General features: G+C 38.1%; 1 protein-coding gene across 6 annotated transcripts in view; it reads right to left on the bottom strand.

The window, feature by feature from the left end:
• Nucleotides 1-27,183, bottom strand: part of NAALADL2 (N-acetylated alpha-linked acidic dipeptidase like 2) — a 421,863-nt gene that overhangs the window by 24,987 nt on the left and 369,693 nt on the right. For all 6 annotated transcript variants that reach the window (XM_048314549.1, XM_048314548.1, XM_048314546.1 and 3 more), the window contains one exon: nucleotides 4,274-4,367. In XM_048314549.1, coding sequence (XP_048170506.1) covers nucleotides 4,274-4,367 — 94 coding nt within the window. The remainder of the gene's footprint in view (nucleotides 1-4,273; nucleotides 4,368-27,183) is intronic.

The following is a 27,183-nucleotide window of genomic DNA, read 5'->3' on the forward strand; positions in this document are numbered from 1 at the left end:
GAAACAAGTTACACCAAATAGGTATTTATTTTTACAGACATTGAATACAATAGCCTTCCCTGTGTAACTGATTGCCCTTATGAAAAGCACAGCTAGAGAGTTAGCATTTTTAAATTGTGTTTGTGCCCTCTGTTATGAACGTACTTGCCTACAAGTACTTATAGGAAAGGGAGCACAGACAAATCAGCATTTTAAGGCACCATGATGCTTGCTCACCATACATGTGAACATGTGTTTGCATGTAAGAGAGAAGGGAAATTGCTTCAGATTTTGATTAGCTTGCAAATTCAGAATCAGCTATGGTGTCCTGCTGTATTCACTAGGACAATTTTTCATGCTCTGCAAAATAGGATGAGCAGACCTGGCAGTAGAAAATCTGAACGGGAAAGCTTTGTAGGAAGCACCCTAAAGGGGCAGAAACACAAATCCACAGATATCCTTAGTGCAAGGAGTATGTTGCCATCAGCTTCAATTTTGCTACCATGACTGCTATAGCCCAAATAAACTAATCTCATATTACTCCAAGTCTTTTTCAAAGAATTTATGTAAAAGAGGAATGTTGTGACATTTTACTATCTGCATGTCAATACAGGAGCCTGGAGAAGAGCAGGCTCCAGGAAGACTTTATTGTGCTCTTTCAATACTTTAAGGGCACGAACTTTAAGAAAATTTGGGACAAACTTTCAAAATAGGACAAGGGGTAAGGGTTTTAAACTAAAAGATTAGATTTAGACAAGGTGTAAGGAAGAAATTTTTTACAATGAGGATGGTGGAACACTGGGTTGCCCAGGGAGGTGGTGAATGCCCCATCCAGGAAACATTTAGTGCCAGGTTCGATGAGGCTCTGAGCATCTTGATCCTCTTGAAGGTGTCTCTGTTCATTGCAGGGGGGTTGGAGAAGATGACATTTAAAGGTCCCTTTCAATCCAAACTGTTCTATCATTCTGTGGAGTTATAAATTACTTTGTACAGAGCCGCTGAAACTTATGGCCTACTGATACTGAATAGATGCTCATCCTTGCCATTCAGCACCAAATGTTTGTTCATGGAAAATGCATTTTTCCATGATTGTTTTTTTAAAGGCTGAAGAAAGGTACTAATATATAATAACCTTGAATGGATTCTGAAGACAAGATGCCAGTGTCTCATGTCAAAGGAGATATTTCTGTCATGTATACAGATTTGTTGCATTTTTCACCTCTGTTGCAGTCAAGAATAACAGGTGGGAACAGTAAAGAGGGAAACTTTCTGAACACTACAGACAGGTGGAGAGAGTAACTCTGAAAAGCACCCAAAATGATCAGGGAAATACAGTCAAGCATGGAAAATGATGCCAACCTGAAGAGCAGCAGATAGCTGTAGGCAATGAGCATGCAGCTATCAATTAAATGTGAGAGGTATGTTTCTGTATTGATTTTTCTAAGGACAGAGTTTAGCCTGATGTTTTGAAATGTATGGGTAGAGACAGGGCTGTGGAAAGTCACACAGACTGTCCTGGAAATGACTTATCATAAACCAGATTATTTTAAACTTCTGCTAGTGCTGCCTACTACTATCACCCCAAGTACTTCAGCTGCTGTAACATCTGTAAAACATCCATTCTGGGGAGAAGAAAGGGCCTAACTCATAGGAAGCCACACACAGCTGACACTGCGTCAGTCAAAGAGCTTTAAATAACAGCTCTTGCACTTTTGGAAAACCAGAAAATCTCATCCACCCTTAATTTGTCTTCATAAGCCTCCCCCTCAGCCAGTGCCTATCAGAGATGGCTACAATTTGCTCCAGCAGCCTGTGCTGACAGCCACAAGTGGGGAATCTCACCCTGCCTGCCTGGTGCTGCACAGCCACAATTCAGGGCTGGGGCACAGACTCCAGTTTTGAAAGGTTTGCATGAGTCCAAGTGACTGGCAATAATAAAATGACATCAGCTCCAACAGCACCCAGGCAAGGGACACCATCAACCTGGCTGACTTTATTTTTGTAAACTGGGTGGCCGAACTTTTTATTGCTGAGACAGTCAGATGCAAAGGTACAGAAATGCATTTAATCCTAACGAGACACCTGAGAATCTCCATCATCAACCCCTGAGACTTGCTGTGACAGACACCAGATTCTAAAGACAGGCTACAAGGAGCATAGTGCTAAGACCTTTCAGCAGAAAATACAAATATGTTCTGGATAAAAACGATTGTATACATACAAAATACTTCTATACAAATGATTGTACATTTTTACTTGTGTATACATAAAAAGCACTTCTACAGGTGTGCTTAAAAGCACCTTTTGTATCATTCACACACCAGATTTGACATCTTGTCTGCACCCTACCTCAGAAGACTAATTGGATTTTCATAGGATACAAGGCCTAGAAAGATATTAATGTATTTGTTTCAAGTTGCAATGGGTCTTGATTTTAAATGTATGGAAGGCAAAATACCACACAACTGCAAGGTGTAGCTAATGAGAATATTCTAAGCAGTTACCTATTTATAAATTTTTCTAAAATATCACATCTGTGAATAGACAGGCAACAGCCTGACTAGCCCTCGGGATCTGGATTTCAGTCTTGGAACCTGCATCTCCTATCAGTTATGACCACAAGGTTTCCTGTTAGACATCAGAGCATCAGCAGATGCAGAAAAAGAAATCTCTCCAGCCCCAACCCATCCTTTCATATAAACCCAAAAGCAGTGGCTCATTTCCAGGAGTTCTGGTGTGTGCAAGGGGAGAGAACACATGTCACTTATCAGCCTCCTCCCCATCTTTCTGAGGAACAGGCCATGAGCCACAAGAACGTGCTGGGGATGACGTAAGTGGCCATCCAGACTATCCTGAATGTAAGAAATGGTCTGTAAAGTGCTGAGTAGTATCCCATGGAATTTAGCAGAGTTAATAGTACAGACACCCACCACATTACAGAGTTAAATCCTTTAGAAACATAAATAAACACAGTACTAAAAAGTATCCAGGAGATTGCAAAACAGTGACTCAAATATTTACACAAAATTTAACTTCAAGCATGTGAGAAAGTCCAACAGGCAATAAAATCTGTGTTCAAGAAATTGGCTGAACCAGATCCCAGAGGCACAAAATTAAGCCTAAAGAGCAAATATTTTACATGTCAATGCAGACTTACCTTCACCTTTTCTACATTTACAGCTTGCACTGAGCTGGAGAAGGAAACAGCTTACTTAGACATTCCAACTTTGAACTGGAAAGTTTGGACAACATAAAATCTTTTGAAGAATGAATAAACCCATGAGCCATGTAAAAAAGCACAACTTCTCATTTAAGTAACTGAAAAAGGACCATTGTCTTAATGTTTTCCAAATCGAAAATAAACTGTTCTTTTATACAAGTCAGAGACAGACGAGACATGAAAGCCATGAGCAAAATCATTAAACAAAACTCCAAAGTGAACAGCTGTGAGAAAATTTATCCTGCTGGCCCTACAGCCTAGGAAATAATTTTCTCTCCCCTGAAGTGGTGGAGATAAATGATCTAACTGAAGTTAGAGGAAAAAAATCAGTTTAAATCAACGTTTCCCGTTACTCAAAATAAAGAAAAAAGGAAGAACAATGGAAGATATCTCATGGTCAGCTGAAAGAATACCAGCTGAGCCACACTTTTCATTTGATGATCATCCCCTGCTGTGTTTAGGCTGAACTAAACCAATGTTTATGTGGCACAACAGAGCTGAAATTACTTGTCTTTTTAGATGCTCACTGATTCCAGACCAATACTTGCCTACTGACTCCTACGTCTTCACAATGATGGATGGCAAAGATTAAAGAAAAGGTATCATACTTCTATGAGTATGTGTTACAGAAAAATGGTGCTTTATAGTGTAGGGAGTGAATGAAATGCAGGGGAAGCACCTCAAGATCGCAAAAAGTCTTTACACTTGAGATACGATCTCACAATCTGCTCAAGGATATGTGAAGTTCGGGTGTGATTTTATAGAACTTCTCTACTTAACAGATCAACTTGAGAGTTTCATAAACCTATAAACAAATAATTTTCAAAGGTCTTAGGACACTACAGGTAATCTGTATTGATTAACTGACAAAGTAACATCAGAAGAAATGTAAGACTTTACGGCTTTATTTAGCAACAAAACCTGCATTTTATTCAGCATTATATAATGACCCTATTTAACTAGTAAAATCACTGGCTATTATTCCAGTATTGAAAATATGTATCAGGGATTAGTAGGTAGATTTTTTTCCCCCCCTGTATAAATGGAGAATGATATTCCTCTAAAGAAAATTACCTTTCAGATTGTTCTGAACTTCTAACGCGATGTCGAGGGCATTAAACGGCAAAACTGGATCAGTGGCAATTTGCAAAGTCACTTGTCCTGTTAGCTGAAAAATACAAAAAGACCCAAAACCCAGTCAGATTATTTCCAGCAGATTTAATAGCCAGCACTTCCTTTGGAATAGCACATGTTTTCACTATATTGGATTTTCAGGGAAATGTGTTTCAAACCCCCTAAGCACATATTTATGGAAAGGAATAGGACAGGGCCATTGCCTTTCTATACAACATCACAAAATATTCAGAGAATACAATTTATGACCACACCCAAGAATTCTGTGCAGTGTGTCTCCTCGGGACCTAGGATGCTGCAGGGAGTCTCTGATGGACTTTTTTGCTTTGTTTTCAAATAAAATATCTCAATACTCAAAACATAGGAATGAAGTTTAGAGTTTAACTTAGTTCTCTGGTCTTAGCTACTGGATTTTGAGAGTTTTCACAACTAAAATAAAGAATCACAGACATTAATGATCAGAAGATCAAGCCTAGGGCTAAATGCAAGCTGGCCTGAAAACCCACTGCCTTTTGAAGTGCTATGTGACAACTTGATGCACGCAGATGTACAACTTCCAGACTGGACAGAACACTGCTTTCTCTCAGCAACTCAGGGAAAGAAATTCCCCCAAGAGAACTCTCAGTCAACTCCAGACTAGACATCAGCACCTGTCACAAAAACTCAATGGCGTGAATGCTTCTTTTTGAACAGTTCACAGATAAGGCAGGGGCTGAGTAGCCTGAGAGCTTTTTTCTGCTTACAGAAGGTCAGTTCTCCAGCTCGAGGCTTAGACATGCTACAGGGGCTGTGTATAGAAATACATCTTTCTGCTGAACTATACCTAGCTGTGATTAAACAGAGGATTTCAGTCTCCAGGCTGCCAAGTCCATCACTGTTCATAGGAGCTATAAAAACACACTGACAAAAACATGCAAGAAACTTTCATTCATCTTCTTCGTATCTTGATATTGCAAAAAGGGAGAAAATACCTGTAAGGCTGTACTCTAAAATGGAATGATGGCTGCAGGTGATGGTGACCGTGTTGATAAAAATGTGGGCTGAATAGAATCGTATTGTACAATTCTTCCCAAGGTGTTGGGGGAGCAAGAATAATATCTGCCCTTCAAAAGCAATATGATTGTTTCTGTGCCAAAAGTAGCATTTTAATTTTCCAATAGAAAGCGGCGGGAAAAGGCAACAAGCCTTAGTAATATTAAAAACAACAGTACAGCAAGTGAAAAGGAAAACCATCTCCCAGGAAAGTGGATGAAGGCAGGGTAATATCAGAAATACAAGTTTCCTGGAGAAAGATTAATAGAACCTCACGACATTTCTCAGAAAGCACTGAAGAAATGACCTGGCCACAGAGTGGTTTGGGTACAGAGACTGAGGGAACATGCTGTATATCAGACTGCAGCCCACATCTGAGCACAGATGTGCTCTGAAGCTATTGAGATTTACCTCTAGAGGAAACAATATCACAGAAGGCATGAAGAAAAAAAAAACCCTACCATATATACAGAGAGAAAATATAGTGAGGAATAATGTTATTTCAGGCCAGTATCAGGAACAACAAAGAACTAAGAGAGAACTTAGAGATGAAAAATACTGTGTCTGGACATCTGTGTTAAAGTATTACACAGTAACTTTTCATGAAGAAATTTTCCCAAACTTCCCAATTCTTCAGGCCATAAGTGCTCAAAACCCATTACATTTTCCATCAGTGATTATACACAAAAAGTGTCTGGAAAGCATTAAAAACATTGGTGTTAGAGATACCAGAGAGGTATTATAGAAACACAAAAACTGTTAGGGCAAACTAAAACTTGTACAAGACTGCACCCAAACCAGGTCCATATAATCCAGCCATAAGCAACTGTAAAAAATCTGGTTCTAAATGTTCAAATGCCACACAAAATCCTTCCACGTCCTGCATGGCACTCCTTCAATATATACTGCCCAGAACATGAGCACCCTGTGAGTTGCTCCAGATAACCAACTGTGGCAATGGAACAACATCCTAATAAAAAGCAGGTATTCTACATGGACCCCAAACCCACTGAACCCCAGGATAGCAATATATCACACAAAACACTTAAATTCTTCCTTAACACCCCATTTCTGCAAGAACTTTCACTAAATGGCAATACAAATATACATTCATAGGTATATTAGGAAGGGACAGCAACAGTTATACATTAGTGCTGATACTTTACAATACGTTATCACAATGTTTAAGAACAAAAAAGTAAGGAAAAAATGCTTCTTTTCTGAAGCAGAAATGTGGCATTTAAAGAGGACAATACCCTTGTAAGCATCTTTCCTTTTTATCATTATCTCCTGCAGAATATGGCTTCATTTTTGTAAGTTCTTGCCTTATTTCTGTTTCTTCCAAGCAATTTTAGTTTGCTTTCAACTATAGAAGACCAAATCTGTTTTGTTTTTCCTATTTAAATAAAGTGATACCATCCAAATCTTACGACTGACTGAAGCACTTTTGGAAATTTTATGGAGTCTCTGTCTAACACTGCAGACATCTGTGTGCTAGCAAACAGGTAGCAGTGGTGTTTATCAAATCACGTACTTCGTGGGCTAATCTGGAAGAAATCAATCATGTAAAGGAAACCTCAGAGCATTGATTTGAACAGAGTAAGTAATAATGCTGCAGAAGCATATATCAAACCCACATAAAGCAGCAAGACAGAAAAGGCTACTGATTTCTTATTTATAGTCTTATTTTTGGATATACCATTGCCCTGAGTGCAACGCTGAATATACATGGAAAATAAAGACAAGCTTCTACCCCCTTTTCCCAGGTGAAAAATGGATCAGACTGACTACTGAATTATTAAATGAAAGAATAATTTAGCAAAGAGTAAAGACAACAATTTCCTCATGAAGTGAAAAGCTAAAGTAGCATGATTGATTCTATTCCCATAATGAAGTGGTTAAAACACTAATGACAACTTCTCAAACAGCATTTATACACAATACACATACAATACACACAATAATTGATGTAACATTTACACAGTTAGCAAGTCTAAGAAAAGATCTTAGAGTTCGAATGCTAATTCATTCCATAATGATTTTCTTATTTCAGAAAGAAAAAATAATGAATAACACTTCCAATGCACTTGGCTGTGGGAAAGGTACTCTTCAGTAAGTGAAAATGTATTTGCTGAACTTCCAATTACTTTAAAAATCAGTATTAATATAAAACTTAACAGTAATTGTAGAGTTATACTGTATTTCTCCTCTAGGAGGGTGGGGAGGCCCTGGCACAGGTGCCCAGAGAAGCTGTGGCTGCCCCATCCCTGGAAGTGTCCAAGGCTGGGCTGGATGGGGCTGGGAGCAACCTGGGATAGTGGAAGGTGTCCCTGCCCATGGCAAAGCTCAAATACGAGCTTTAAGGCCCCTTCCAACTCAAACCAGTCTGTGATTCTACGCATATTGCAAAACAAATCTGAATATTTACAACAGGTTTATATCAAAGTAACATTCTTTCAAGGTTTTTTACCTTAAAGCATAAACATCTTTGTAGGAAGGAAATAACTGCTGTCCCTGCCTTTACCTCTCTGACATTGTGCAGATCCCAAAAGATAAAAAAACCCACAAACTTTCAAAAATGCTGGTGTTAAAGATGATTCAGTATCACGTGACACTTCCAAATGAAGCTGTAGGATCTTCGCTCTTCTGAAGTTTTACAAACTATTCGTTCAGGAACTATGTATTCTTGCAATTCTACTCAACTTACAAGCCTAATTTGACTATAAAAGCCAGTTTTCAGGAGCATCAGGCGGATCCAGAACACTTCCTAAAGGACCGTGACAAAAAAACCCCTGGATTAAACACACACAATATGTTCCTCTACATAAATTATAAATATATTTTATCTTTTTATCTGTTTTACAATGCAAAAAAGGAAATGAAAGGAAGTGGAGTTCAGGGGGACTCATCAAAGGTTCGGCTGGGGTTTTTTTTTGTATGTCACAGCTGTTTCCTCAGGGAGTTAAACTCAGTTTTCAAGACAACTTGCTTCCCAAAAATCCCAGCTGCCTACTAGAAACACAGAGCAGGTCTACTGGCATACAATTTTTTTTTTTTTTAAATAGGAATACTTTAAGCCCAGGCTTAGAGATAAATGTGCAAGGCTCCACACAGTCTCTCTTCAGACAGATTCCATTTTGCTTTGGGGGCATGCTGTTACTGAGCCTGCCTTGCAGGGACACGCCTGAAGTACTGTCTGGTTTCACTGACAAGGCAGGCACAGCAACCCACCCTCCATTCTGTCATAGCAGCAGAAACTTGCAAGATGAATAAAATGAAAAAGTATTTAGTGAACGTACGAAAATATTATGCGTGAGAGAGACCAATCTGCTAAAATAAACATCAGCATGCAGTGTGCAGGCAGTTTAACACAGAATGCAGTTTAACACAGAAGTTTACATGCCAGTCTTGGGCTTCTTGGGTGTTTTTTGTTTAGTGAATTTGAAACTGCGCTGTACCCAGCCTGCACTATGCAAACCTCAGTGGGTGGAAGTGCTGAGCCTTTAGGACATTTTCAGTTACATTAGGAGTGTTAAAATCTAAACAGACATCTCAGATCTCTTCATATGCCTAGTTACAAACAACAGAACTTAAAAAATCAGGTAAACTGCCATGTTTATCCTTCTGTGAACACTGTCTTCAGCAGTGCCATACTCCAATTTTACCTGCTGGAAAGAATTAGGCTCAGCTACTTGAAACCTGAGTTGTGCAGCAGCAACTTCTTTGCATTTCAAGCCCTATACCCCTACAAAATACTTTAAAAATTTTTATTGTATGCACGTTAACAACACTTTATTGACATCTGTGCACTTCCAGAGGAAATTAGCACACTCATGGCAGGTAATCTGCTAAAACCATGACAAACCATGTGAGAGAAGTGGCAATGCAATATGGTAGTGCAGCAGACCTGTGTAAATTCCCAGTTATAGACTCAACATCCCTCTGCCCCTAAGACTGCCTACTACAGACCCAAACAATCCTAGGGAGTGAGCAGCTCTGAGCCTCAACTTCCTTTGATATCAGCACTGCTGTTTTCAAGTCACATTTGCCCTCACACCCGGCACCTCTCCCTTCACACATTACCCTGGGGTTCACAGATGAGGAAAGAGCATGGCAAGATTCTGTGCTGTTTAGGGGGATCAATAACAGTGTGTTGAAAACAACACTTTTTTTCCTCTTTTTCCTTGTAAAGGTGAGTGGAAAGGTTCAACTTTTGTGACTGGCTGTTGCACTGTCTAATCTCAGGTGTTCATCTTTTGCATCAAGAGTCTCTCTTCCCACACATACTGATGAGCAGAGTGACCTGCTGAGATCTTCTGACATTAAACCAATTATAAACAACAGCTTCAGCCTCCACACCCATGTAAATAAGGAATGAATACCTGCATACATTAAGGTCTCCTCTCAGAAGCACAATATTAGCAATCTCAAGTGTTAACATAATCAGCCTTCCCCACCTTCTCCACCCTCCAAAATTAAAGAAATGTTTTTATCAATACAGACAAATTTCATGAATATGCTTTCTTCTGGTTCCCCCTATCCACCCAACTTCCTTACTGTTATCGGACTGTTTTAATTAAACATGAGAAATTGAGTCTATTTAAATGAAATCTGTGATTCCCTGGCAATAAAAATTTCAGCACCTAGTGTTACCAGATGAATGGCAGCAGTCGTGAGACTCATGATAAATTAATGAGCATTTTTAATAGTGGGATCTCAATTTACTGTGGAAAAATTTCCTGTACAATCAGTCTACACAGCAGGTTTTTTTATATTCATCACCCTCCAAAAAAGTTAATTGATTCACACAAGAAAAATCAGAGGCAGAAGCATGAGAGAACAACCAGTTCTTTGAGCATCTATCTTTCTGAAAACCACATTTCCATGATTAGGCAAAGAAATAGAAATCTGGCCATAGACATGTTCATTTTGCATTAAAGCTGTCAAACTTCAACAATTCAAATTTCTTAAATATTCAGTAGTACCATATGTGTTTGTTTTTTGTTTGGTTTTTTCTTTCCTTACTGAAATCTACCTTGGCACCAGGGTGTGTACTCACATCACAGATCAAATGATATTTTGGGGTATTAGACACTCAATGGAACATGCTGTATTTTAGGACAGTAGAGGGCTCTCTGAGAAAGGAGTATGGCAAGTCTGTGCTACAGCAGGTGAATCAGAGCACAGTAATTTATAAGAAATACCTATTTCTGACCAAGGAAAATGTGAGGTCTTGCAAATATTAAATACTTTATTTCAACACTCCCCCTCCCCCCTATAATTTAGTATTGTTTTATTTACGTTTAGCACAGAAAATACTGATTAGGAAATAAAAGCGATCCTGAATAAAATATGGATTTTCCTTCTTTTCAGGTATCCTGTGCACAGCAAGCAGCACTTAACTGTTTGTATTAGTGTGGCACACAGCACTAGGCATCCCCAAAATTACATATTAAAGTAATCCAGAATTATGGTGGCTTGGGCTCACTCTGGAATACAGATCTCAATTTCCATGATCACACACTATGCTTTCTACATGACTCATGATGAGGTTCTGAGGCACTGAAAAATTAAGGTCAAAAGTATCCTCTTAAGTGATTAATTTGCTTAAAAACTAATTTGTTGGCCAATTTAGTAATATACAGCACTTAGAGCAGTGAAAGTATTTTTTGGATGGATTTCATTCACAGCTGGCAGTGATCATTCATCCCACTGTTTTCAGTTTCTTGCACAAAAAAGAAACTCCTACTTATCTCTGCTTTGCTTTTTGTGTACACATAGAAATTACTACCTTTCAGATTATATGTGTAAGTATATGGGGATATATATTTTTTTGTGTATCTAAATGCATTTATGTGAATTCTCTAATATCATGGTGTGATTTATGGGGTTGTCCTGTGCAGGGCCAGGAGCTGGGCTTTGATGATCCTTCTAAGTCCCTTCCAACTCAGGATTTTATATGATTGTATTAAAAAAGTATTTTAAATTGCATTAATTTATAGTAAGCAATGCTTCCCCAAGCCCTGGGTTATAACTCCCTGATATTATCCAGAGTTTCTTTCCACTCTTACCTTCTATCCACATCATGCTGCTCCTCACACAGAGCATGACCCATTTTTGGCAGTTCCCATGCTCTTGTTACCGCAGGGGCAGAGAAGAGGGATGATTAACTCACTTCCAATATAATGGCTTTATTGAGTTAGGCTTGGCACTGTGTACATGAACCTGTGCTCAATCTGGAACTGAGGCAGAGCCACTGTCTGCACAGAACACCCAGGGTCACTGCTAACACAGTAAGCCATGAAGTCAGCTGTGGAGCACATAACTGTAAGCAGCAATAATCTTGAGATGATTTTCTAATCATGTATTTCATATTAGTGTATGTCAAATTCTAGTGGTATCTATGTGCAAAGATAGTGTTGAATTAACTCCTAGAAGGGCCACTAGATCAAAACCTTTGTAAAAAAAAAAAAAAGAGTTAGTCAGACTTTTCCCCAGTGTGTGGTTATGAGCATGCAAAAGGATGTAACAGAATGGTCTTCTGCACTTCTTGACCTCTGGGTGAGGAGGCCACACCACGACAACACAAATCTTTACACCTTTACAAACCCTCATGCTGGATTTCTTATAGAGAATTTTAAGGATTTGCTCTAGTGTTAATTCTTTTTTAGCTCCAACTTTAACATCAGGTTGCTCTGGTTACTAGCTGTGGACTTAAGGGTGACAGATACTGAAAAGTCTGCTTTAAAGCAGAATGATTTGCACATAGCATTCCCATAAACCCAGATACCACCATTTCACAGGAAATGACTTCTTAGATTCTTTCTTTCCTTCTCTGACCCTCTTTAGGTATGGAACAGAGAGGGAAGAAGTGCTGGGTCCTTTTTATATAAAAGCAGTGTTAGCTGCCTGGAGATGGCTACAGACAGCCCCGAGGAATCAGATTTAGCTATTGTTCTGGTACAAAGAGAAATATATAATGAAATATGAAGCAAAATTTATCTCCATAGATCAGAGTGAAAGATCTCTAATGACAGTGATCGTGTACAGAAACTGAATCTTGGACAGATGTTAACTACCTTAAACCAAAACTACCTAGCTTGCTTTTCTTATTTGCGTGTGTAATACGGACATTTCAGGGTAAAACATGCAGCTAGCTATCAGTGCACACATTTATGCGGGAAAAAAAAGTATTTTTTTCTTGTTATAAGTGGAATTTTGAAGTAAAGAAAGTAAAAGTCCTCTCAGAATAACAGACAAGAGGCATCAGTGCAGATTCCTGAGGAGTGTTACGAAAACACAAGCCAGGATTAAGAGCCAGGACACCACGATCTTCCACGCTACCGATGGCCTTCCCTGTGTTTGCTCCCAGTTAATGAATATCATTCTCCTTCCCTGCCTTTTGTGTGTGTTTAGGGCGCCAATCAGGATGTTAGCACAACCAGCCCTCCTTACTCACAGGATAATCAAAGCACAAGATGATGGGACTCAACAAGATAATTGATAATTTTGTTAACAGTTGCCAGACAGTTGGCTGGGCCCTGCTGGTCTCGGAGCCTTCCAAGGCAGACAGTAATGACTTACAGATAAAAAAAAGCAGCAGTGCAAGTCTGCATTTAATCACCCAGGTTCACAAGCACTCTACAGAAACAGATCAGCCCAGAAAACACTATGTTGCCTTACAGCCTTAATTAATCAAAATATCTCCTCACGTGCTTCAAGGTACATGCATGAACCAAGAGTCTTCCCAGGTTGGAAACAATCCCTGGATCACACATTCAAGGACATCCAAGTACTTCCCAAGCTTCTATTTGAACTGTAAAGCCACTTCTCCTGCTGAATCTACAGGACTCAGTGTGAAACTTGTGGCATTGTTAAAAACTAGATAATAGTCATCAGAGGAGTGCAATAATAAAGAAATCTGCAGTAGGAAGCTTCAACCACAACCTTCAGTTTTAGACCTTGATATCATCTTTTTAATCACTCTCCTTTTACAGAAATGGATTTGATTTAATTGAACTCCAAAAAAAAGTCTCTAATCATACTTCATCAGCACACAATTATTATTCAAGGGAAACCATATGTACTATTAAGCACTCTTCATTAAAATAATGCATATAATCTGCTTCAGCACTGAACAGTCATTCTCCTTGATGTTCATTATTATTTTTCTTCCATTATTGTGACAATACATTTTTTTTTCTACTTTTCCTCATCTATCTCCATTTCATTTATACACCTTTTCAACATTAATGATCACGATATCAGGACACTGAGATGCATTAATATACCACCATCCTTAAATTTTGCATTGCATGACCTTCAAAATGAGTCAGACCTGACTATGGAGATTGTGAGATGAGGATGAGGAAATGCTACTAGAGAAGCCTCAAACCATACTCTGTTTAGCCCAAATTTTCTTTGGAATTATGTCTTCTAAGTGACAACGAATATATGCTAGGCAGCAGCCAGTCCTTAGACAGAATTTAGGGAGAACCAGGGACAATGAAATAAAGAAATTGAATTTAGGAGTTGAAACACCTGTAGAAAATCAACCATGATGTGTTGAGGAAATAGTTCCTTGAGGAACTTGTCAAACTTGGACAGTCAATTCAGCATACTCAACAGAATAAGCATTATGGAAAGATTAATGGTATTACATATTAAAGTCTCCCTATCCTCTCAAACTCAGAAAAGCTGAGATATTTAATGGTTATACAGAGAAAATATTGCTCTTTTCTCTCTTGCCACCTCTTGATGCAAAGGTACAACGAATTTTTCCGCTTAGGTCACTCTAATCAGTCAGGATTGGAGCACTGACAGTTCATTAAACACGACAGCCTGGCCCTGAGGGAGAGACACCAGTGAACCACAGTGCTGAGGATCCAAGGGAAGCTGAAAAGACATCACACTGTAGTACAGAGCTCATAGAAAAGACCCATCAACATTAAAAGGCACATTCTACCTCGGGGGAGAATTCACTGGGGCTACCCCCAGACACCAATATATGCTGCAACATCCACCAAGAAGCTCCATTTCCTTCTTAGGCAATTACTTCAATTAGGGTTAGATTCCGCTCTTGGATTTACTTGCATAGTATTTACCGAGCCGGAAAAGTATTTAGACTTCTTACTAGTATCAGAATTCAAAGGAGGAATTTCTGTGAATTTTTTCACACTGTTTTTCATATCAGAACATTCAATCTTCAATGGAACTAAAATAAGAAGTAATCAGTTGACTTACAATAATAATTTGATATTTAAACCTCAAAAGATCTGTAATTAAACAGTATAACTTTACAAATAAAGGTGGGGTAAGGTTAGTTGTTTTCTTTTAAAAAGAAACCATTAATTAAAGATGAATGTGTTTGGGTCTGAGCAACCTACCCTCAGGCTTGGGGGAAATGCCAAGTCTGACAAATTCTTTGAGTCTTTGGAAATCCCAGGTCATTTTGATGAACCTACTGAAGTATTTTATAATTAGCTGGCATGTTCCTGAAGCTGCCATTTTACCTGAAAAAGAAACTCTCTCATCTTTCTAACCAGTCCCTGGAAAACAGTGAATAAAGACCTAATAAATAATCTTTACCATTACAGAATATTTATATAAAACAGAGGAAGAAAACTCAGATCACAGAATGGCCCTTGAAATTCATAAGGAACCCTAGCAGTAAAGCTCAAAGTATCTGAAGGTAAAATTGAGATTTATTAGCACATCTGGGTCTGTAATCATACACCTGTTACTAAAATTATTAAATTATGATGGCCATTTCATTCCACTGTATCTTTATGTGCTTTCCGTATTAAAAGGAGAAAGGCAGCATGATCTGATGGAAACAGCAAATATTACACAGAGAAGCACATATTAAAAGAACATAATCTTACAATACTGCAGGAGATGTTACTACTTGCTATTCCAAATATAAGGACAACAAGGGTGAAGGTCTCATCACTGCAGTGAAAGGTAAGATGAAAGTGAAGTAGCTCAAGAGTCTGGAGAGTGGAAGGGATGGAGTCTGAAAAAGGTGAACTATTTAGAAAAAAAAAACAAGTTGGAATTTGCTGCACAACATCAACAGGAGCCTGGGCAATGTCTGAAAGAGGAGAAGGCAAGATTAAAAGAACAGCTGAGGAACATCATTTTGACACAACACTAAAGATGGATTACAGGAGGAAAAAAGACTTGCAAGGCAAATACGTCAAGACAAGCGACAATTACAGCGTAGAGAAACGTTTTGATCACAAGGGTAGGGAGAAAAGGATGGAATTAAAAAAATCCTATAGAATGAATATGTATCAGAATCCTAGAACGTCCTTCAGCATACTGTAATCAGAGTGCACTCAGCATAACTGACCCACATTATGTAAAATTCCAAATAAATTGTCCTCCAAACTGAAGAAGTGCTGTGGAATATGGCACTGACCCACAGTGAACAAATAAATTCGGGGCAGAGCTGACTGCACCTGAAGTGATACAGGCATGCACGCGTGCAAGTGCGCTTCAATTCACCATCAGAGAAAAACTCATCTCAAAACTCCTCCATATGTTAAAATTGAAGACAGATGCAATTACAGATAAAATTAATTTTCATACTTAAAAATACATTAAGACTTTCTGGACTCTGAGAATTCCCCCTCCCCCAGCCAGTAGAAAGGAAATGGGTATGGGCATTTGATGTACTCTGAATAGCTTTAAACTCAATGAAAATCATCTTCAAAAGAATTTTGATATCAGAGTGAAATTTCTAGAAGTTATTGTACAATGTCTAAATCAAAAAAACAAAACACATTTTAGTTTTTCACTTGTATTTTTCAGAAAAACTAAAAAGCCCTCCAGGAACTGATCTTTTGGGTATAGGATAATGCTGTAACAGCTTCTGAACCCTAATGAACAATATTTTCATCCAAGCTTCGTCCAATAATCAGTAGTTGGGGAATTTCTGGAGTGAGGAATTGATCAGAATGTGTATTTGACACTGGGTTTAAAGAAAAAAAAAAATAGTTTTCACTTGCAGACAAATTTTAGAAAATGATAGATTTTAGAATTCACTCATTAGGCAAAATGAGTAGGTAACAAGTAACAAACTCCAAGTTTCTTAACTATTTAAACTCCATTTCACTTTATCAATACTGACCTCTCAAGATATTTGAAACAGGAAAACTGGCAATGGCACTAAATCTTGCCGTTTTTAAGGGCTGCTAGTTGGGTCCTGCTGAGGGTCACAGTCAACAGGGTTGTCCCAAGGGAGTCTGGAGGCATCACTGTGTCTGTCCATTCCCAAATGTTTAAATTTTCCATTCTGAGAACAGCAGACTCTAGACACAATATTAAATTAGACCACTATACTATGCTGATTTATTACCATTATTTTACCCCCAGTCCTCCAGCAATTCTCTGCACAAAACCCCCATGTCCCTGAGACAGAGGTTAAACTTGACTGAAGACAGAGAGTTAATTGCCTTTTCTGCTTACTCTGCTTAAATAACAACTGACATTTGCAAAAGAGGAGATGAAGGGGGGCACCAGCACCATCTAAGCTGAGGGCTTTATTTGTGCAGAATATTACATTAAAAGAGACCAGTAGCTATTAGTGATTATTAATCTTCATTTACAATAATAGCCATATTTAACAAAAAAAAAAATAGACTACGCTGCAAGCCATGAAAAAGCCTTTCTAATTGCCAGCCCTGCTAGCCTAAAAAAGCCTTCACCCTATTCATTCAGCTATCATTCTGCAGCTTATAATTAAAGTGCTAATGTACATCAGAATTCTTTGATCTCAAAATAAAGGATTCTTTTACCAAAGAAATCAAGAACACAGTAGTTACAGGAAATTCAAGTTTCCAAGTAAAAATTAAAAGAAACAACTAAAAGTGATGTAATCAAGGGAAAACTATTTCTATTGAACAAGAGAAGGAAAAAAACTTTGTGAGAAGTCATTCTGGATTGTGGAACAGTTCATCAAATAAAGCAGCACAAGACTTTTCTCTTTGTAGTTAAATACAACCTAGGAAGAAAGGAAGTAAGTATATTGTACCAGCACGAATGGACTAAATGACCTCAAAGTTCTTTAGTTTAATGTAATGAGCAGAGATAATTCATAAATCCTGAAATCTAACTTCAATTAGCATGAGTTATCATAATGGTTCACAGTATCTCATCCACGGTGTTTTATTTTCATTCTGAATTCATATTTGAGAAGAAAGAAAGTCAGCAGCATGTCACAAAGTCTGTCTAGACTAATGCAAATAAAAAAAACTATGTGTAGTCATCTGCACTATGTACAGGCATTATTTTAACAGTGAAGGTCAGCAGAACTCTTAACACAATCTTGTCTCTTGTGTCTTACTGCTCAGTGTGACTGAAACTTGACTTGGAAAAAAACCCAAAAAGTCTAGAATTAATTTTGGTTTTTAGTCCACTAAAAAGAATCCTCTTGTATTGCTGGAGATGTTAACTGGAAGATGTGTTTCCTCACTGCACATTAGATGGCAAGTACTAAATAAAGGTGGTAGAGTCAGCAAGATCCCACACTGCTTACCTGCTGGTGCCACCAGTCCCTCTGGAAATGGATCCTGAGCTTTGAAATAACCTTTCAAAAGCGCCTATTGTCTCAAAGACGTCAGTGGACACCAGCCAACCCTGGCTCTTATCTCAGCCCTGATACTGTCATCCCTTCCCTCACTATCTGCTTCTCAGGAAAAGTGATCTTATTTAACTCACAAGGGTTAAAAACAAAAAAGTCAGCAAAGCTTAATTACATCCCACTGCTATCAACCTGCTTTCAGTTTCCATGAGCTTTGGATTAGGCAGCTCAATACATTCTCTAAACATATTACTGTGGTTGTTTAGCAGTGTAAAGGATGTGTTTTGCTTTTTTCTTGTCATTACTTTCTTTGAATTAAAACCACTAAGCCTAGCAAGAAAAGCAACACAACTCAGTGGACTAAACCAACCAAACTGAAAGCGAGAAAGAGCTTCTTTCTTACCATTAAAATCTTCTTATGAAAACCTCATGCCTCAAAATCATCTCAAGTATTGCCTACATGGACTCTAAAAGCCAGATTTCTAGTTTTGCTGCCTTTTGAGACACTTTGAAAACTAAGATTACTGGAACAGGCAGTAAATTTAAAGTTATTAGTTGCTCATTCTCCAAGTCACACTTCAACAATTTTTCTACCTACCTAGTCATACAAGAATGGAAGCTTGAAAGTCCATTAAAACTATGGAAAGTATGGTAAAAATAGTCCAAGAAACACAGTTATGGATCAGAAGAGACTGCAGGATTTTACAACGGTATATACATACCCCCAGTGCTTTGCTCTGTTTTTCAGAAAATACAGGAAAATCACACATGGAAAAATTAGAAGTTTGTAGAACTTTGCTAGTGAGTTGCTTAGTTTAAGTTCAAGTAGTTCTGAAATGCTCATGCAAAGAGTGAGGAGAATGAATGGTCACTATGTATTTTTCTTCTTCTAATTAAGAAAGATTTCAATGAATTAACAAGGACTCAAAGTGAGGTTAGGAAAAAAATTTCCTTGTGTAAGTACTAAACATTGGTTAGTTTCTCTCCAGAAAGGTGATATTGCTTCACATCGTCAAATAAAACTCAAAAGTTGGTAGAAATAGTTAGCTTAATAACAAGGACATGTTTTTCTAGAGTTTCTATGAAAATTTAGGGAACTGTCCAAGCTGAGAATAGAAATTTTAAAAGAAGTACTGCCTTCAACTCTTACAACCTTTGGAAATTCACTGTTTTCTTCACCTCCTGGTGAAAATGACAAGTGTCAACCTGTAAATCAAATGACTGTATTTCTGTTTACTTTCCAGTTTTTTATGACTGCTTCCATATTTCTCCTATGAGTGACACACAAGACCTGTCTTCTGATGGAGAAGAAGCTGAGCTCTAAGGTTGAGTTCTCCTCAGGCTAATACCCTGCCAACAGCCTCCAACAGAAATGCACGGAGCGCCTGAGAAAGACTGTGGACAAACATACCCCAAACAAAACAAACAAACAAAAAAACCCCAAACAAAACAAAACAAAAACAAAAAAACCCAAACCAACCAACCAACCAACCAAATAAAAAACAACAAAAAGAGGAAAAAGTAAGCTTACACCTTTAACTGTTTACAGAGAAATTAAATTTACACCTTAAGAGGTTTACAGGGAAATTAAATTAAAACAATCTTTCACAGAAGGGCTGTTCTGGAGGAGGGTTCTCTATGTGTTATGTCCCTTTGAAGCTGCTGTTTAAAAGTTAAGGTGAGACTATCTGACGGTCTGGAACACAACTTGCAAGTAATGTACTGAAGAGAAATGTGATTATTCAAGGTATTATAAATTTCAATCATCTGTTTGAAAGCAATTTACACACCTTTAACTGATTACACTTGACAATATGAAAGTAGGAAGAAATATAAGGAATAAGAATATGGAAAATGCTCATTAGCAGCTTCCTGAGAGTTCTGCTTATAAGACAGTCTTGGGCACAACCAAGGAGCCCAACTCCTGGAGTTGGAGTCAGTGGAGATGTTTTGCGGTGTGCCAGAACATTTATAGCCAGTATGAGATGCTGTAGGTAAGCAGATAAAAAAGACAGGCAGTACAACCAGAGTGGAATATCTGAAGTGCTGTGTAGATTCCTTAAACATGGATTTGGACTCTCAGTCTCCAGTAAAAAGTACAGAGATTTCAGTCTAATTCATGCGTAACAGTGAATTGCCTTTCCTGGTATGTTAAGGATGTGTATCCAGCAATGATCACTGCCAAGGTCTGTAGACTAATGCTGCATAGCAGTGAGGACTGTGACAGTGTTAATTTGGCCAATTATGTCTTTTCCTTATAAAAGTTCTAAAGCTCTAAGGTGTTTCCCTAAAATCCCCTTTGCTTAAATACAATAAAAGGCATGAGGATATAAACAGTTTAAATGAGGTACTAGAAAGTCATGACAAGTAAAGGATGTATTTTAAGGCAAAGAGGTAGTTTTTGTTGTTCCCACAGTATTCCCACAAGACCAGCTCTACTCCTATGATCTACATCAGTGAAGCAATTCAAGCTGAAATGTACAAAAATTGAAGGTTTTTAATTAAATATTTCAGCAGCATATGTCACAGCTTTTCTGAGTGATACACTAAGCATGTATTCATTCTCCACTGATTTGATGCAAGTTTTTTATTTCATATATGCTCATAATTACCTTTAATTTAAATATGCCTTAATAGTAACTGAGGCAAAGAAAAGCACAAGCAGTAAACAGAATCATCCTGCTTCCCACAGTGACACAGTGAAAATGATAGAATATGAAGAAAGAAACTACAGGCCTTTAAAAAATGTTTCTTGACGACATCTACAAAAGAGCAAAAAACCAAAACCTACCCAGCTGCATGCCCACTAGATTTATTTAATAGTTTCTCACTGTGTAGCAAAACTATCCCTAACCCAGAACTAGGCTACTGGATAAAACATCTCTGCAGAAGCAAGACAACGGAGATCCCAGTTTAGTGAAAGAATACAAAATTCTTGTTATCATTTCTGCTTCTTTTGCTCCCCTCCAAATGCTAGAACAGAATAAAAGCACATAGCTGAACTATAAGCAGGGGAAAAAAAAAAAAAATTGAACATACTGATCAAACCCACATGTTTCCTTTTTTTGTGTTCCTCACCAAGATTCTCACTTCCTTGCTTTGGTTTCTGATCCAATTTTGAATAGATTGGGCAACAACTTCATGCACTGTAATATTTTCTAAAGGCTTGCTATTTTAAAAACTTTGCATGAATTTGCAAGTATTGGTTTCTGTTCTTAAAAGTCCACCAGGGAAACCTACCAGCAATTTACTGTGCATAGAAATGGGAGATGAAAAGTAGATCATTAACAACATATCACCTGTTTCTGGGCAGGTTGAATGCATAGGATATTAAATGGGACACCGATTTATTTCTCTTTAATTTGGAACTAGAGCTCAGTTTTTAAAAATGTGCCCATGTAGCCACTGTCTTCTGTTACGTAATTGCAACACAACTGTCCAAAGCTTGTCAGAATTTGGGTGCTCCTGCCAGTGTAAGAACCTGTTTTCTTAGGCAAGCAAGAAGATAATCTCTCTTGTCAGGACATGAGTGCTGAGTAAGACCAAAGTCAAGGCCTCCCAAGTCACAGGACACATCTCTGCCAGCAGTTCATTTATGGGGGCTGAAGAGCCTCAGCCAAGCACCTTTAACAAGTCCTTCACTCTCCTGCCCTGTGGCCTGGAAAAATGGTGGCTGTAGAGCCCAGCAGAAGGCACCAAGAGGAGAAAAATTACATGTTCCAGAGTTTTGCTTTAGAAAAAAAACCAAGCTGAATTTCTTTTGTGACACCTAGGCAATAAGAGACTGATGATTTAATAACTCAAACAGCATGATGAGAGAAAAGCAATTGGTGTGGATTCAGACATTGGCCGTACCCAAGTATCTTATTTTTGTTTGCTTCTGTTTAACTAAGAAAAACAAATGGCTCTAGAGTATCCTGGTACTTCTCCAGCAAATACAGATTAATTTAAAAATGTGCCAGATAGCAAGAAACAAGATTTGAAATGGAATTATCCCATTAAAAATTATAGTATATATAATTTCATCTGTTAACTGGATACTGTAATTTGGAAAGAAATGAGGCCTCTAAGGTAGACTGTAACTAAATGGGTTATAGAGTTCATCTCTAACACCCCCTGCCATGGGCAGGGACACCTTCCACTATCCCAGGTTGCTCCAAGCCCCATCCACCCTGGCCTTGGACGCTTCCAGGGATGGGGCAGCCACAGCTTCTCTGGACAGGCTGTGCCAGGGACTCCCCACCCCCACCATCAAGCATTTCCTCCTAATATCCAATCCCAACATAATCTCTTTCAGCTGTCACACTCTTGCTCTCTTCTTTGCTACTGGGACTGTGTTTTGTGAGTTTGTTTACTTCTGACACAGTAGAGAAGAATGTTGCAATATTTCTGTACAGGGTTTCATCCTTTCAAGTCTCTCGACATAAGCAGGAGTGATCCAATTTTCAATAGAAAATCACTGAAAGTGGAGCCTTTCAAAGAACTACAGCAGTATTCTTAGTGGGGTAAAGAACAATCCTGTCAGCATTGCACTGCCAGTTTACTGTAACAAGCCAAAATGGGAAATTTTGAAAAGAAATTTTCAATAATTGATGGGGTTTTTTTAATTGGATCATAAAAATTCTTCCAGTGAAGGAAATTTTAAAGCTTTAAAGTAAGTGAAATTCCTAATTTTATTTACTTTTAAAATTTGCTACTTTAGCAAAATCTACTTTGTATTTGGACAACTTAAGTTTTTTTCACATGTAGCTATTTTTATGTGGGTTTCATTGATATAGTAGTGCTGCTTGGAACAGCAAATAACTTACGGATTTAGGATAATGCTCATTTTAAAATGAAGTGATATAAATGAAGCATTTGGAACACAGAGACTTTGAGACAGGCTGGTTTAGATAAGCACTTGAAAAAAATATCTACAGCATTCTTTATCTGGAAAAAAAAGAATTGTTACTTAGAAAACAATTAGAAATAGTCCCATATTGCCAAATAATTGGTTCTCCCATGTCCTGTGAGATTCTACTGTGGACAGAGATTTTCTTCCTGTAAGAGAAAGGGAACGCAAATGAAAGATTCCCAGGGTCGTGTGGAAAAAGGTAAAAAAGAGATGAGACAGAAAAGTTTGATTAACTCATTTCCTCAACATTCAGCATTCAGTCCACCACATTATGCAAAATAACTATTGAGTTACAAGCAAGCTTTCTTAATCTTTATATTTTTTGGAAACCATGATACAATGTCGTTACAGTTTTGGCACTTCAGCATAAAAAGAAACGTTTCATTCTCTTTGCTTCATTAGAATCTCATATGAGACCCTGTCAGCTGCAAGTTTGTTCAGTGTATCTCAAGAAAAAAGGAAGAAAAAAGCTTGAAATTACCCTTAGATATGTCAATCAAAACGAGTGCACTGGCTGGAACTCCACGTTCAGAAGAATGTCACTTATGTCAGTTGAGACAGAATGTTTCTGTGGGCCCATTTTCTTCATCACTTTTAGAAAAGATTATATTTATGTAAAGGCCTGACCTCACCCTCCAATTACCCCAAAATCAAACTGTGCTGTAGAGAGGGGTTCAATCAATGATTTCACCATGTATTTCTCATTATGTGCTCTTTTCCTAGCTGAGAAGTACTTTTTCTAGGATCACACTTTCACAAAAGATAAATAGTATTCAAATTTGAATTGGCCAGGGAGACCAGATACTCAATCTTAAAGCATTCCGTGGCTATGTGAAAGTTAATTCCAAAATTTTCATGATTTAACTCAAGATCTTCTCCAGGCTGTGTTCATTTAAATTCAAATTTACTCCTTCCTTTCCAGTGATGCAGGTAGAGGTACACTCCAGTTATTCAGGTTCTTTCATGCAGCTCTAATCTTACTGTATTTGCAATAGTTGCTAATCAGCTCCTCATACCAGATCTTTGATTCCAACAGACACACCTGCCTTAACATGCTCATATAATTTTACAATCTCTTATTCATTATCATGTTGCTTTTTTTATTACAATATAGCTGTTAGGAATGGCAACTGTTAATACTGGAGACTGTATGAATTATTAGCTTTTATGCTAAAAAGCATAAAAAAAGTATTGATTGAGATTGGAGCACTGCTGTAGGATCATGGCTCTTTCTTCCAGAAGGAAGTTCCCATGAATCAACTGAAGAGGAATGCAGAAATTCCCAGGAACTTTTCAGCACTGTGTACTGTGCTTTCACCTCTTGCAATGTGACCTCTGACACAGCAAACTAACTGCATTTCACTTCGCTGTCATTTTAAATAAAAGCTACTGATGAAGTAGAGATACAAAATGTGTTTCTCACTAAGAGTTCAGCCCTCTTGCTTCATATAAGCTGCTTAGTGCTGATGTTTGGAACAAGCAAATTTCTAGAGTCAATTGTTAAAAACATGTTCTGTGTGCTGGGTAACCAGATTATAAATCATGAGACTTCACAAAGCTGGTGTAAAACTCATTGTCAAACCTTTCCAGGCTTGTGAACAGTGTTAAAGAAAAAGCCTAGGAGAAGGCATCCACAGAGAATAGAATGGAATTGACTATTTCAGTTGGAAAGGACCTACAAGGATCATTCTGTGTGACTGCCTGGCCAACTCAGGGCTGACCAGGTTGAAGAGTGTTGTTAAGGGCATTGTACAGATGCCTTTTGCACACTGACAGGCTTGGGGGAGCGAGCACCTCTCTAGGAAGCCTGTTCCAATGTCTGACCACCCTCTTGGTAAAGAAATGCTTTGTAATATCCAGTCTAAACCTCCCCTGGCACAGCTCAGCACCATTCCCACAGGTCCTGTCACTGCAGGTTGCCCTTCAGCCTCCTTTTGTCCCAACAAGACAACCCCAAAGTCCTCAGCTGCTCTTCACAGGACCTGTGTTCTTCCACCAAAGCTCTTCCACCAGCTTTGTCCTCCTGCTGACAGTCCTTGTCTTGGCTATCCAGAATGGGAAAGCAAAAATCTTTAAATGGCTGTATCCTCTTTGTATCTGATAACCTGGCTGTAGAAAATTATCACCTGACACTGCCATTCAAACCAAAACCATGCACCCTTGAACACACAGCTTTCTGTTAAAAAAACAGATATTAATTTGTCTTTCATTTATTCATGTAATTTCCCCAATTAGAAAAACTGTGATTATTTAACTGCAACTTGTGGCAAGTGACACAGTTTGCAAAAAATGAAAAGCACACAACAAAAACGCTGGAGTCTGAGTAACTAAACAGCAAACTATGCTGGAAGTCAAGCTTGACCAGATTTGTGTTAGATTTAACTCTGAAAAGGAGCTTTCTAAAACATACAGAACAGGAACTAATTCTCCTTTAGATACTAAGCAACACTAAAGCTGCATTATGAAACCAGTTTATTAGTGGTAAATAAAAACAGTGGTTCCCTAATAAAACTGGGAGATGCATATCTGCTTTCATAGAGCTCAGTTTTCAGTAACTCACCATAAAGACTGTCACCACTAAAATGGGGAAGCGTTTTTAGGAATTTCACTAAAGCATATACTTCCTGAAATGCCAAGTAATGCATACCCCTTAGGTTTTCAGCAAATATTGTCCAAATGGATTTACTAATCTGAAAGCCTATCTACAAACCCCACAACAGATTTATACAAACCATAACAGATACGTAAATCTTACCAATAAAACCTAAATAAAGTTTGATTAGTTTTTGATTTTTCCCATGCACGTTGCCATTACAAGCAATAGATTTATTTCTAAATCGCAGTTTTGGGGCTCAGATGTTAGCACCAGAATTTAAAATTACACACACAGCCCTCACACATCAACTCTTAATCAAGTTTTATAAATTCCAATCAAAACTTCTACAGTGAGTTCTTGAAGTCCAGATGCAATAATGAATTTCATAAAAGCCTTTGTAATCTGTTTCTCATGTTCTCATTCAAAGTTCAAAATAAATCACACTCCATTCACAAAGCACCCCAGTTGTTGGGTTTTTTTGGTAAAAACAGCAATTTGTCATTACATGGCATGTTTAGCCACGATGCTTCTACAATTCTATTGGAATAACATCAACAACAGATGTGGAAAGGACGATTTAAATTTAAGGCATGCATTTTAAGCAGATCTAGGAATCAACTTGCCATAGTGCATGCAAAGAACTAATCCTCCTCAGGCCAATTTTAACACCCTTTCAGTTCAGATTTCAAAGCCTAACAGAAATTATGCTGTCGCTGGAATAACCCCTGTGCCATGCTCCACATGCACTTTTCACTGTCATCTTTCCACAGGCACTAAAGCTCGTATGGCAAATCAGATCTGAGAGCTGAAAACAAAACAAAGCCTAGAGCAAAACCAACAGCAAACCCAAATGATTACTTTTCAGTCAGATTGAACCTAATCCTGCTCACTCTGTGGCAGCATCCAGATTGGCTTAGGGGGACTGGGAAACCACAAAGTCAGCAACATTCAACAATGGAGACATCTGATGATCTTAATTATTACATTAGCTTCAAAGCCTTTTGAAAATCCAGTTCTAACAGCAGGTGTTAAAACCGGGCATTCAGATCAGAATTTGATGGGATATAGGTGGCAGGAAGGGAAGAGGTAGGGAATCAGAAGTGATGTAGTAAAGACAGGTGGAAGAAAGTAGTTCTCATTATTTTAAGAATTGTTTACTCATCCTGAGACACCTCTAAAAAGCAGGAAAAAAGTTGAACTGACAAGTTAAATTCCAATGATGTTCTTCCATGATAAGGTCAATAAATTATATTAAAAACCAGATATGTAGCAGTGAAAGTTACTACATTTTCTTTAAGTACTTACATAAATTGTTTTGCTTTAATACTATTTATACAATTCCTTATATTACATACAGGCTTTCTATTAAAAACTCATTTTCCAGATCATCTCATGATAGAGCAATACTCAAATACGAAAGGCCATAGTGTGCTGAGCCTCAATCTCTGCTCATACAAAGGAATGATCTCCTTACTTGAAGTGAAAATAGAAGAAAAAGAAACTTTTCTCCATGTTGATTCAATCAATTTTGCTTTTGAATGACATTTAAAACTTCTGTAGCAGAGCACTTATTCCACTGAGTCTAATCAAGTTTTTCAGTTGCATAAATATAAGTATTTAGCCTTTTGTCTGCAGACTGCTCCTCTGCGTCCTTTTAAGCCTTGGGACTGAATTCCTGTCTCAAGCATGGCACAGTGCTAGGAGATTACCCACAGGATCCAGAATATGGTTTATAATTGAAT

The sequence above is a fragment of the Corvus hawaiiensis genome, chromosome 10 (genome assembly GCF_020740725.1).
Source record: "Corvus hawaiiensis isolate bCorHaw1 chromosome 10, bCorHaw1.pri.cur, whole genome shotgun sequence".
Classification (NCBI taxonomy): Eukaryota; Metazoa; Chordata; class Aves; order Passeriformes; family Corvidae; genus Corvus; species Corvus hawaiiensis.